The following is a 12,494-nucleotide window of genomic DNA, read 5'->3' as shown; positions in this document are numbered from 1 at the left end:
TGAATGTAACGGTTTTAACGTCCAAGTCAATCAACAAAACAGGCTACAGAACATATACAATGGCAAGTAATAAACTAGGGATGTAAACAAAACAGCAAACAACAGAAGAAGGATAGAAGCAAATGACATGAGCGAACACATGTAACTAACAGTAACTTCCAGACCATGGCTAGCTGCTCACAAAAATCCACAGCTTCCATGAATAATGCTTTTAAACAGATCCAACTAACTGTGGAGGAACTGAAGAAGTAGTAGACAAGGATGGAAGTCAAGATGAAAAACAGGTGGAGGACCCAAGAGCAAAGAGCATACAATACACAGTTAAAAACACTTAAAAGAACTGAGGGCTATAACAAACACTGGCAAGTTAGCACAATGACACTGGAAGATCTGCCATTGTGATTATCTACCACTAGACGGACACTGCTACAGAATAACCAGTCTGCTTGATGAACTGTTCTTGTTCATCAAGATGAGGGTCAGAATTGTTAGCTAATGGCACCAGCGCAAGAGCGAATGTTGTAAGCACTGTGTGAGGAAGTAGAAACATACCCCTACATTCACTTGAATTTCACACCTAACCTGGTGTCTAATGTTCTGTTGCCTAGCGCTTTAACAGTGACACTGTTCATGTCTATAAAACTGATGTAAAATTATTTCCTGGCAACAGAAAAAGAAAAAAAATTGAATTAAGATGTTTGTAAGAATCTTCTTATTGCAGATGTTCATCAGGGGAAACACAAAGACTTTAGATACTACTGGAAAACTTTGGACCCTTCTACTCTCCCCGCAGAGGTTCAAGAGATTGCCCAGGAATGGTGGCACTAGTTTTTGGACAATTGATTTGTCAGTAGGCAGTGGTTTCATACCTATAGATCTGTAGATCTATCACATGGCAGTTTACACCTGTGAGAAATAAACCAACTTTGTAGTACAGAAACCAAAGTTACCTGGATAAGACAGTACAGGCCTCAGGACAGGAGCCCAGTTCATCAGTCACATTAAAGTGGGACGATTAGCCTGCCTGACCAAGCAAGATTGCTAATTTTGGCTTGATTCTAATCAATTAACAAAAAGCTGAGATTAAGGCAATTAATCTGGCTGCTGTCTATTTGCCAGCTCCTTAACATTCACTGTTTTATAACCACTTACTTTAAATACAGTGGACAGCCCAGTGAACCTGCTCTGTATGACCTTGTAGGGATCAATGGCCTCATGTCGAGACGCATGTTATTTGATCCTTTGTGTCATTTGGTGCTTCAGCTCCTGCGTTGTGGATTTGTGGTGCTGAAATGAAAAGAGCATTTTTTTGGCTTGAGGTGAATGTTGTTGTGATTTGGAGCTGTATAAATAAAATAGAATAGAATTGCCTTTTTGCACGTGAGACTCAACCTCTGTACGCTGTCAATCAGAGATGAACCCAACCATGGTGGTGTTATCGGTAGACTTGACGATGACGTTGGGTGGGTGGGTTGGTTTACAGTCATAAGTGTACAGGGTGTACAGAAGGGGGCTGAGAACGCCTCCCTGCGGGGATCTGGTGCTGAGTGAGAGTGGGGGAGAGAGGTGGGGCTGACTGAGTGAGGCCGGTTGGTTAGGAAGTCTTTGATCCAGGAGCAGGTGGCAGGGGGATCTGAAGGTGGTCCAGTTTGGTGGTGAGGATGTCTGGGTTTATAGTGTTGAACACTGAGCTGTAGTCCACGAAGAGCATCCACATTTAGTTCTTCCTGTTCTCCAGATGGCTCAGCACTCTGTGAAGGGTGATGGTGATGGCATCCTCCGTCGACCGATTTGCTCTGTGAGCAAACTGGTGGGGGTCAAGGGAGGGGGCTGGACAGTCTGTCAGAGTTGGGGGGGCTCTGCCCTAGGTAGTTGGTGAAATGCAGAAGGCAGCTGTGAGCTCAGCCTAAATCTTTAACATATAACTCTGAAAGATGTTGACAGACAAGGAGGGCTGAATTATGTGAAATTTAGAGTCAAGGATTTGTGGGATTCTTATTTAAAAATACATGAACCGCAGCCCCCGTGGCGCTGATAAGTATAAGCCTATGAGAATGGATGGATGAATGACCCAGAGCAACTTTACTCTCTACTCTAAAATACAGTACATTCATATATACAGTACTCTATATATACCTCGATGGCATTGTTTCCCTTTGAACTTGGTTTCTATGAGCTATTTCTGCTGTGATAAAACATGTAATTATTTACATGATACCCACATTACCCCACATCCACCTCCCGTCCATCCTGTGCTATCCCACTGGCACCTTTCCTCTGCCTGTGCCTGCTCTTGTGAATGATTCACTCGTTCTCCATTTAATCCTCCTCATTTATCTCTCTGCACACAGATTTCCACAGCCAACTCTTTTTTTCCTGGTTTTCATTTTCCTGCATTTGCCACTTCATTTTATCCCATGCAGTCAGATCCACTTTTTACATTGTTCTGCTCTCATTTCTTGAGTGAATATGTTTTTCCTTCTGTCCTTCCCACAAAAGAACTATCAGGGACACACAAGAACACAGTCAGTGAAACAGATCGGAAAAACAGCAGCCAACATGTTCAGCACTTTAGTCATTGTCTGAGACACTGGCAAGGGTAGCAGAGTAAAGCAGACAGAATGTAATGTAGCAGCCACAACACACGCGCACACACACACACACACACACACACACACACACACACACACACACACACACACACACACACACACACACACTAATCCAATCAAACTTTAGTGTCACCCCTTCAGGTTTCATTTCATCATGTCCAACTGGACTTGCAGGAAAAAGGAAGTTCAAGCCTGGAGCTTCCAATCACCTAAACACACATGGATATACAGAGACTTGGCTAAGATATTAAGAGAAGGAAAACCCAAAAAATGTAAAATCTGCTGCTGAGAGCGAAGAGGGAGAATAAGTGTATATGGATGGTACTTTACAAGAACACAGCACCGAGCAAAAACTACTGTTCCTACATCGTATCCTGTAGTCTCAGAACGTAAATGACCTTGTAAATAAATGTTAAACAGTAAATAAAAAGCAAAATGTTTATTTATGCTATTTAAACAGTGAAATTAACTTTTTTCGTAGTTAATAGTATTATCATTTTTCATTAAGGGCTGGTTTTAATACTTGTATGAAAATCTTTTGGAGTCAAGGACTGGCTAACGTGTAGAGTCCATGGACATCAGCAAGTGTTATTTCCTTTCTTGACATGTTCTGCCAAGCCTTAACTGCAGCACGCTCCAAAGAAACACACCCTTGTTTGCTGCTAGTTTTGACTTCAGTGACTTAAAAGCATGCTGTGGTTGTTAAGATCATGTGAATGGCTTAAAGGCCATTAAAGAGAGCATTTCTTTGCTAATATATACCTAAAAAAGCCTGCCCTTTTCTGGATGCTCCAAAACTGATCAGAAATGCAAAGTTTGCAAAGGAAATCCAGCAAACCAAAGCAAAGTCTAATTTGCCCTTCCTCCTCTTGAGCATAAATAGTGTTCGCCATTTGTTGTAAAGCCTCTGTGTTTCATGAAAGCATCACTTGATTACAGAGTAATTGTTGTGATGGGTGTTAATAGAACAGCTGGTTATGAAACTACTTGTTAGTCGTCTGTAACCTTTGAGCCTCTGAAAATCTCCAAATATGTATAAAAATAGCTTATTTCCTAAATATTTCATGCTGTACTTTTGTTAAGACCTTTAAATTAAAAACCTGCACGTCTGTCACATTTAAATTATCCCTCAGAAAAGTACACATAGCTAAGGATAGTTAACCTTGGGGTTACATTTTGTCGAAATATTACCTGTATGGACAGTAAATGCTAAAATAATTACTAAAGCCAATGCTGGTCTTACTTAAGCACAAACATTTCAGAATCCAAAGAAATATCGTTATGTTACTGTTTCTATGTTAAAGGAGTCTTTAACTTTAATTTAAAAAAGAAAGGTACTTTTAATGACAGGTTTAGTTGTTGTGTATATCACCAGAATCTTCTTTTGATGTTCTGATACCCTTTGATGAGGCGGCTTCAGGGCAATCCATACTGACATTAAGAACCTATGGAATTGGGCTGTTGGCAAAAAAGAGGATTTTCCTAATTCAGAAGTCCCTCACTGCAGCAGGGTCCTTTGTATTAATAGCATGGTTGCAGAAAGACCTGTTCTACAAGGTTTTTACATGAATTATTCATCTGGGCATGTATTGTATAGGAAATTAGGTGTTTAGATTTACACAGTGAAGTCTTAGGAATTCAATTTTAAGCATCATATTAATGAGTTTGTAGACTAATCTGACACTAAAGAAGAAACATTTCGACTACTTACAGATGAAGAAAATAATGTTGATTAGCTCATAACTGCACTATAAAGACACTTGAGACCATCAGTGGAGAAGTACTGGAACAAATGGGTTCCATGATGGCTGCACGTCTCAGCTTCCAGAACAGAAGTGCTGCTAATGCACCGATGCCTGAGTCCACGCTTCAAAGAGTCAGAGTTGTTATTCTGGCGTGAGCAAGGTCAAAAGCATATTAAAGACAAAATGTTTCTACTCACTAGTATATAAAGAGTTATCAGAGCTGCAGTTTCTTTATACTTCATCATGACCATCATGAAGTAAACATTAGAAATACTCTCAGAATAAACTATGGAAAGAGGCTTCAAACAAGCCTATTACACCCAAAAAAGGGTGTTTTTGGAGCTCCTTGCATCAGAGCCTCAGCTGCAAATTATCCTACTTTAAAGAATGAGGAGGCTGAAGTTAGTCCGAATACTGTCTGAAGCATCAAACACTAAATGTAGAGCAACATATACCAGCTAAAACATTAAGACCACTAATAGATGAGGTGAAGAACACTGATTACCTCATCATAATGCAGGTTTTTATTGGGAATCCTTGGTTCCTACCAACCCATCCTTAGTATTAGACTAAGACCATTCTCATTGCAATGATAGGCCCTAGGTACGCAGTGCACTTTCCAATTCAATTCAATTCAATTCAATTTTATTTATATAGCGCCAAATCACAACAAAAGTCGCCTCAAGGCGCTTTATATTGTACAGTAGATAGCACAATAATAAATACAGAGAAAAACCCAACAATCATATCATATGACCCCCTATGAGCAAGCACTTTGGCGACAGTGGGAAGGAAAAACTCCCTTTTAACAGGAAGAAACCTCCGGCAGAACCAGGCTCAGGGAGGGGCGGCCATCTGCTGCGACCGGTTGGGGTGAAAGAAGGAAAACAGGATGAAAGACATGCTGTGGAAGAGAGACAGAGATTAATAACAGATATGATTCGATGCAGAGAGGTCTATTAACACATAGTGAGTGAGAAGGTGACTGGAAAGGAAAAACTCAATGCATCATGGGAATCCCCGGCAGCCTACGTCTATTGCAGCATAACTAAGGGAGGATTCAGGGTCACCTGGTCCAGCCCTAACTATATGCTTTAGCAAAAAGGAAAGTTTTAAGCCTAACCTTGAAAGTAGAGATAGTGTCTGTCTCCTGAATCCAAACTGGAAGCTGGTTCCACAGAAGAGGGGCCTGAAAACTGAAGGCTCTCCCTCCCATTCTACTTTTAAATACTCTAGGAACAACAAGTAAGCCTGCAGAGCGAGAGCGAAGTGCTCTAATAGGGTGATATGGTACTACAAGGTCATTAAGATAAGATGGGGCCTGATTATTTAAGACCTTGTATGTGAGGAGCAGGATTTTGAATTCAATTCTGGATTTAACAGGAAGCCAATGAAGGGAAGCCAAAACAGGAGAAATATGCTCTCTCTTTCTAGTCCCTGTCAGTACTCTTGCTGCAGCATTTTGGATTAACTGAAGACTTTTCAGGGAGTTTTTAGGACATCCTGATAATAATGAGTTACAGTAGTCCAGCCTGGAAGTAATGAAGGCATGAACTAGTTTTTCAGCATCACTCTGAGACAGGATATTTCTAATTTTAGAGATGTTGCGCAAATGGAAGAAAGCAGTCTTACATATTTGTTTAATATGTGCCTTGAAGGACATGTCCTGGTCAAAAATGACTCCAAGGTTCCTCACAGCATTACTGGAGGCCAAGGTAATGCCATCCAGAGTAAGGATCTGCTTAGATACCATATTTCTAAGATTTTCAGGGCCGAGTACAATAACCTCAGTTTTATCTGAATTAAGAAGCAGGAAGTTAGCGGCCATCCAGGTCTTTATGTCTTTAAGACATTCCTGCAGTTTAACTAATTGGTGTGTGTTACCTGGCTTCATGGATAGATAGAGCTGCGTATCATCTGCATAGCAGTGAAAATTTATGCTATGTCTTCTAATGATGCTACCTAGGGGAAGCATGTATAATGTAAATAGAATTGGTCCTAGCACTGAACCCTGTGGAACTCCATAATTAACCTCAGCATGTGAAGAAGACTCTCCATTTACTTGAACAAATTGGAGTCTATTAGATAGATATGATACAAACCACTGCAGTGCAGTACCTGTAATACCTACAGCATGTTCTAATCGCTCTAATAGGATATTATGGTCGACAGTATCAAATGCTGCACTGAGGTCTAGCAGGACAAGCACAGAGATGAGTCCACTGTCAGAGGCCATAAGAAGATCATTTGTAACCTTCACTAAAGCTGTTTCTGTGCTGTGATGAGCTCTGAAACCTGACTGAAACTCTTCAAATAAGCCATTCCTCTGCAGATGATCTGTTAGCTGTTTGACAACTACTCTTTCAAGGATTTTTGATATGAAAGGAAGGTTGGAGATTGGCCTATAATTAGCTAAGACAGCTGGGTCTAGAGATTGCTTTTTAAGTAAGGGTTTAACTACAGCCACCTTGAAGGCCTGTGGTACATAGCCAATTATTAGAGATAGATTGATCATATTTAAGATTGAAGAATTAATTAATGGCAGGACTTCTTTGAGCAGTTTTGTAGGAATGGGGTCTAAAAGACACGTTGATGGTTTGGAGGAAGTAATTATTGAAGTTAACTCAGAAAGATCGATTGGAGAAAAAGAGTCTAACTTAACATTAATGGTACTAAAAGTAGCTGTAGACGATATTACATCTGTGGGATGATTATTGGTAATTTTTTCTCTAATGATAAAAATTTTATTTCTGAAGAAGTTCATGAAGTCATTACTAGTTAACGTTAAAGGGATTGTTGGCTCAGTAGAGCTCTGACTTTTTGTCAGCCTGGCTACAGTGCTGAAGAGAAACCTGGGGTTGTTCTTATTTTCTTCAATCAGTGACGAATAGTAAGATGTTCTGGCTTTGCGGAGGGCTTTCTTATAAAGCAGCAAACTATTTCTCCAGGCTAAATGATGATCCTCTAAATTTGTGACACGCCATTTCCTCTCCAGCTTACGAGTTATCTGCTTTAGGCTACGTGTTTGAGAATTATACCACGGAGTCAGGTACTTCTGATTTGAGACCTTAGTTTTCACTGGAGCTACAGTATCCAGAGTCGTACGTAGTGAGGAGGTAAAATTATTAACAAGATAATCGACCTCTGTTGGAGTAGCGTTCAGATAGCTGCTCTGCTCTATGTTGGTACAGGGCATTGAAGATGATAACAGTGGGTGGATTATATTCTTAAACTTAGTTACAGCACTATCAGAAAGACATCTAGTTTGATAAAGTCTACTCTCCACTGCTGTGTAATCAATTATTGTAAATGTAAATGTTATCAGGAAATGATCAGACAGCAGAGGGTTTTCAGGAAACACTGTTAAATGTTCAGTTTCTATGCCATATGTTAAAACAAGATCTAGAGTGTGATTAAAGTGGTGGGTGGGTTCTTTTACATTTTGAGAGAAGCCAATTGAGTCTAATAACAGATTAAATGCAATTTTGAGGCTGTCATTTTTAGCATCTACATGGATGTTAAAATCACCCACAATAATTATTTTATCTGAGTTGAGCACTAAATCAGATAAAAAGTCTGAGAAATCAGAGAGAAACTCTGTGTAAGGCCCAGGTGGACGATAGATGATAACAAGTAAGACTGGTTTCTGAGTTTTACAGCTGGGGTGGACAAGGCTAAGCATCAGGCTTTCAAATGAATTAAAAGTCTGTCTTGGTCTTTCGTTAATTAATAGACTGGTGTGAAAAATTGCTGCCACACCGCCCCCTCGGCCTGTGCTTCGAGGTTTCTGGTAGTTAGAATGATTCGGGGGTGTTGATTCATTTAAACTAACATAATCATCCTGCTGCAACCAGGTTTCTGTAAGGCAGAGTAAATCGATTTGTTGGTCAATTATTAAGTCATGTACTAACAGAGACTTGGAGGAGAGAGACCTAATATTTAATAATCCACATTTCACTGTTTTACTCTTTGGTTCAGATGTGGATTCTGTATTGTTCTTTCTTTTTGATTTTTTATGTTTAAGTTTTTTATTGCTGGTTTTTGGTTTGTTTTTTGTCTGTTTGGGAGCTGACACAGTCTCAATGGAGATGGTTTTTTGGGGGGGTAGCGGGAGGAGAGAAGCTGCAGAGAGGCGTGTAAGACTGCAACTCTGCTTCCTGGTCCCAACTCTGGATAGTCAGAGTTGGGACTATCCAGTTATTGCAGTTATTTCCACACTGCAATAACTGCTTATGAATTGCTTGAGGGACTCAACAAAGATCATCTGCCTCATCTTCAAAACACGCAGATCCTGATGAAGTATATCATCAGAACAAGGCTGATCCATGGATGCCCCATTCCACAGCATCCAAATGATAAAGCCCAGTGCCAGACACCACTGTGATCACTGTGAGGTCCTATGTGCATTCCCCAATAGAGCAAAACCTCAGGACAATATTAGGCTGGTGGTTTTAATGTGCCTGTTGATGCCCATTACTTCCCCACCATAATAATTTCAAGGAGTGTTAACCTTAACCCTAGAACACTATCGCTACAAATAGTAACACAATCACTAATGCCGGGTGATTTTTACCCGATATAATATGACCAACAAAAACTACTTTTCATCAAAATATATCAAACACCTGACAAATGGTGGTCAGCTTTTACTTTCAACTGTGCCATGTCTAACAAAATGAAAAAAAGTGTCATGGGGGGATGCTAAAATAATGCTCCAAAATTACAGAAAAATCTGGAATTCAAGAACAAAAACTTCCTAAAAAAAAGAAAAAATGACGCTGGAAAGCTGGTCTTTGATACACCCATTCCTGGGACATTTGAGACTTCCCTGGTGAAGGCACAATCTCCTCGACACACTAACAGCTGCAGGAGAGAGAAATCATGTAAATGTATTTGCTCGGGTGAAAATCACCCAGCGATAGTGTTCTAGGGTTAAATGAAGACGCGGACATAAGACAGGATTTACAACAACTCTGAAATGCAGGTGAAGACAGAGAAAAGGAAAAGAGGTCTTTGTATTGACATTTGAATAAAATGTATAAATCCAGAAGGGAAGTCCCATCATGGTTGTTGTTGTTGTTGTTGTTGTTGTGTTTTTTGATAAAAAACAACTAACAGGTTTGTGACAGTACTAATTTAAGCATTTAACATTTTTGGTGCCAGAAATTCTGAAGCTTGTCTCAAAGAGCTTTAAGCTGCACTCAGTATTTCCCTCTAAAATCTATCTTGGTAAGAGTGAATAAAAAGCTTTGGAGGATTTGGACAGTTCCAAGCTCTGAAGCACTGTATAAGAAGCTTGGACAGTCATCAGAACCCCAAAAGAGAAAGATGGGAGACAGGGAATTGGATTCTATCAAATAAATAAAGTACAAATAACACTGAGGAAGAAAAACAAACCCCAAATTAGGCACGCTAAGCTACCAGGAAATGTTTTAATTCAGCATAAAACTTCAGTAAAAAACAGACGATCCAACTGGCAGATGAGTAAAGGATGAGTTACATGGTTGTGATTCCTGAGCCTTACTGTATGTGCAGAGTTTCTTTTAATAATTATCTGCTGAAGAGGGAGCACTTTAACCCTCCCACATATTTGCAGAAATTTGAACTCTAACATTCACGTCTCCAGCATTCATTTGAGATAAGTCGTTTTTAGTAACCTGGGGAGAACTTAAAATAGCATACAAGTAGAAACACTTTAATAGTTTATTTCATTCATTAGTTTATTATAACAATATCAAAATGTAATCATAGTTTCTTAGTATAGTAGTTGTGGAACCATGAAGATGATTGTATTGCTTAATTCCAATAACTATAATATTTAATTACAAATGCAAAAAGTGATTTTAGTTTGAATAAGTCTCGCCTGTGTGAAATGTGGCAGAACGCACATTGTATTTTATGAATAAATAATGAAGTTGTTGCTGTTGTGTCATATGCATAAATGATATACTTTGGGGGTATGTATATGGACTCAGCTGCACGTGACACTGCAGAGCTGCAGGTAACAAAGCTGAGAGTGATTCTTATTAATATCCTCAGACAGACGGGTCTGCATTAAGTGCAGAGTACTTGGCACTTTCAAAACTTGAGGATTTCTGCCAAGATGCTAGTAATGGTGAGTTGCCATGACAATGGCTAACGTCATTTCAACAGGAAAAAGAGCTTTACTTTATAGCTCAGAATCGTTCTATCTGAAAAGCTAATGTGACATTCATCTGTAGTTTATTTTTACCTGATCTCTTTGTGTCTGTTGGTGTTCTGCTCATACCCTTCATTCTGCAGGCACTCCATTTACTTTACTTTGCCTCATGCTATGTTTGAAGAGCAAATATAAAAAACCAACAAGTTTTCACAGTTATCTTGGTGAGTCATGAGGGTCGATGTGCTGGCACTGACTCTGGTCTGGTCTGTTCAAGGGTTGCCAGATATGTGTTGGTTTTAGGTGTATGGATTAGGGCAGTTGGAGGAAGTGCGAGCAAAGAATTGGCACATTTAAGCACAAAACGGTGCTGGTTTAGATTCAACACTCAGACCCAAGTCAGTCTACAGAATATGGACATTTCTGGCATCTCATTTAATAATATATTCTTGTATGCCAAATTTGGATGATTTGGAAGTTTTTTGCCTGCTTTTTTTCCCTTTTTTTAGGTTTTATAGTAATTCACGTTGCCTGTTAGTGCTTTAAACGCTGAATGCTGTAAATGATTGCCTGTGTTACATATCACACATCCAACAAAACACACTTATTAAAGAAATTGCTCTGTCCTCTGTTGTTTCTCCAGAGGTTTAACTTTGTGTCCCTACCCACTGATGTCCTGGAGATTGAGGTGAAGGATAAGTTTGCCAAGAGCAGGCCAATCATCAAGCGTTTCCTGGGGAAGCTCTCGGTCCCGGTCCAGAGACTGCTGGAAAAACATGCCATCGGGTAAAACACATTTATGAGGATTTTCCCTGTTTAAATAAATGCAGCATGACTGTCATCAGCTCAGGGGTTTGCTTGTGCTCAATGATTCAAACTGTAGAGCTGTATAAGTTCTCCTACATAAACTGGCCCACACAGGCTGTCCGTGAGGTAAATGATGTGGGTGGTTATAGCTGCTTTAAAAGCCATGTAACAGTCTGATTTTAGCTACTATGTTATTTTTACTTTCTTTTTTTTTTTACTGTATGTTTTTACCAAGTTTCTCCCTTCTCTCTCATTTACATACCCTTTCTAACTGTCGTCTGTCTCTGTGCCTGTTGTCCCCAGGGATCGAGTAGTAAGTTATTCCTTAGGTCGCAGGTTGCCTACAGATCATGTCTGTGGCCAGCTGCAGTTCCGCTTTGAGTTGACCTCCTCCATTCACCCAGGTACACCAGGCTTAATGCTATGTAGTAGTAGTATGGACAGTTTACCTTGAATTAGTAGCTGTAGATTATGTACGAGACTGAAAAGGACTTGGATATGCTGCAAGATTTATTTTATCTCTATAATACATTTTATAATATAAGATTTTAAACTGCTACTAATGTAATGGCCCAACCATTGTACCCAGTTGCTGCCTTTAAATGGAACTTATACTGGCGGTTAATGTTAAAGTAACATCCATCAAATGTTCAGCTCAGGCGGTTGTTGGCTAACTAAATGATGGTTTAACGGTACTATAGCAGCTTTTGTACTATGTGTGGTGACCCTTCAGTTACTTTAAAAAACATTAAGCATAACAATTGATCGGGGAAGCTGGACACGTTGGAAAAGAAAAAAGTACAAGACACTCTGTTGCTTCAAACTTTCTGTGCAAGCAGTGATTTTACATGCAAGTACAGAACAGTCATTATCTTTAACGTATGTATGTATGTGTTGATTTTTTTCAGATCACACTGGGTAAAAAAAAACTGCTCTCTCCCTCCTTTCAAGGGAATGGCACCTGTTTGACACTTATCACTGTGTTTCCAGGTCGTTGCCGTTACTGTAGAGTGAGCTGTGTTAGTTCCATAAACTGACTGTTAAAGAGAATAGCTCCCATCATGTTACTCAGTCCTTTTTTTAGTCTTTTGGCCACTACATTTGGAGAAGGTTGAGTGCTAAATTAAAATTAATGATAGCAAGCTTGGTTAACATACTGCATCCATGGACATCCACACACCATATGGTTGA

The 12,494-nt window shown here is 39.7% G+C and overlaps 1 protein-coding gene across 4 annotated transcripts in view; it reads left to right on the top strand.

Annotated features, from left to right (window-relative positions):
- LOC134634870 (E3 ubiquitin-protein ligase HECW1) overlaps nt 1–12,494 on the top strand; it is a 93,753-nt gene that overhangs the window by 43,346 nt on the left and 37,913 nt on the right. For all 4 annotated transcript variants that reach the window (XM_063484295.1, XM_063484293.1, XM_063484296.1 and 1 more), the window contains 2 exons: nt 11,140–11,282; nt 11,607–11,707. In XM_063484295.1, the coding sequence (XP_063340365.1) occupies nt 11,140–11,282; nt 11,607–11,707 (244 nt within the window). The remainder of the gene's footprint in view (nt 1–11,139; nt 11,283–11,606; nt 11,708–12,494) is intronic.

The sequence above is a fragment of the Pelmatolapia mariae genome, linkage group LG9, assembly GCF_036321145.2.
Source record: "Pelmatolapia mariae isolate MD_Pm_ZW linkage group LG9, Pm_UMD_F_2, whole genome shotgun sequence".
In the NCBI taxonomy this organism is placed as follows: domain Eukaryota; kingdom Metazoa; phylum Chordata; class Actinopteri; order Cichliformes; family Cichlidae; genus Pelmatolapia; species Pelmatolapia mariae.
The sequence above is the reverse complement of the archived record's forward strand: the minus strand, read 5'-3'. Positions and strand labels throughout refer to the sequence as shown.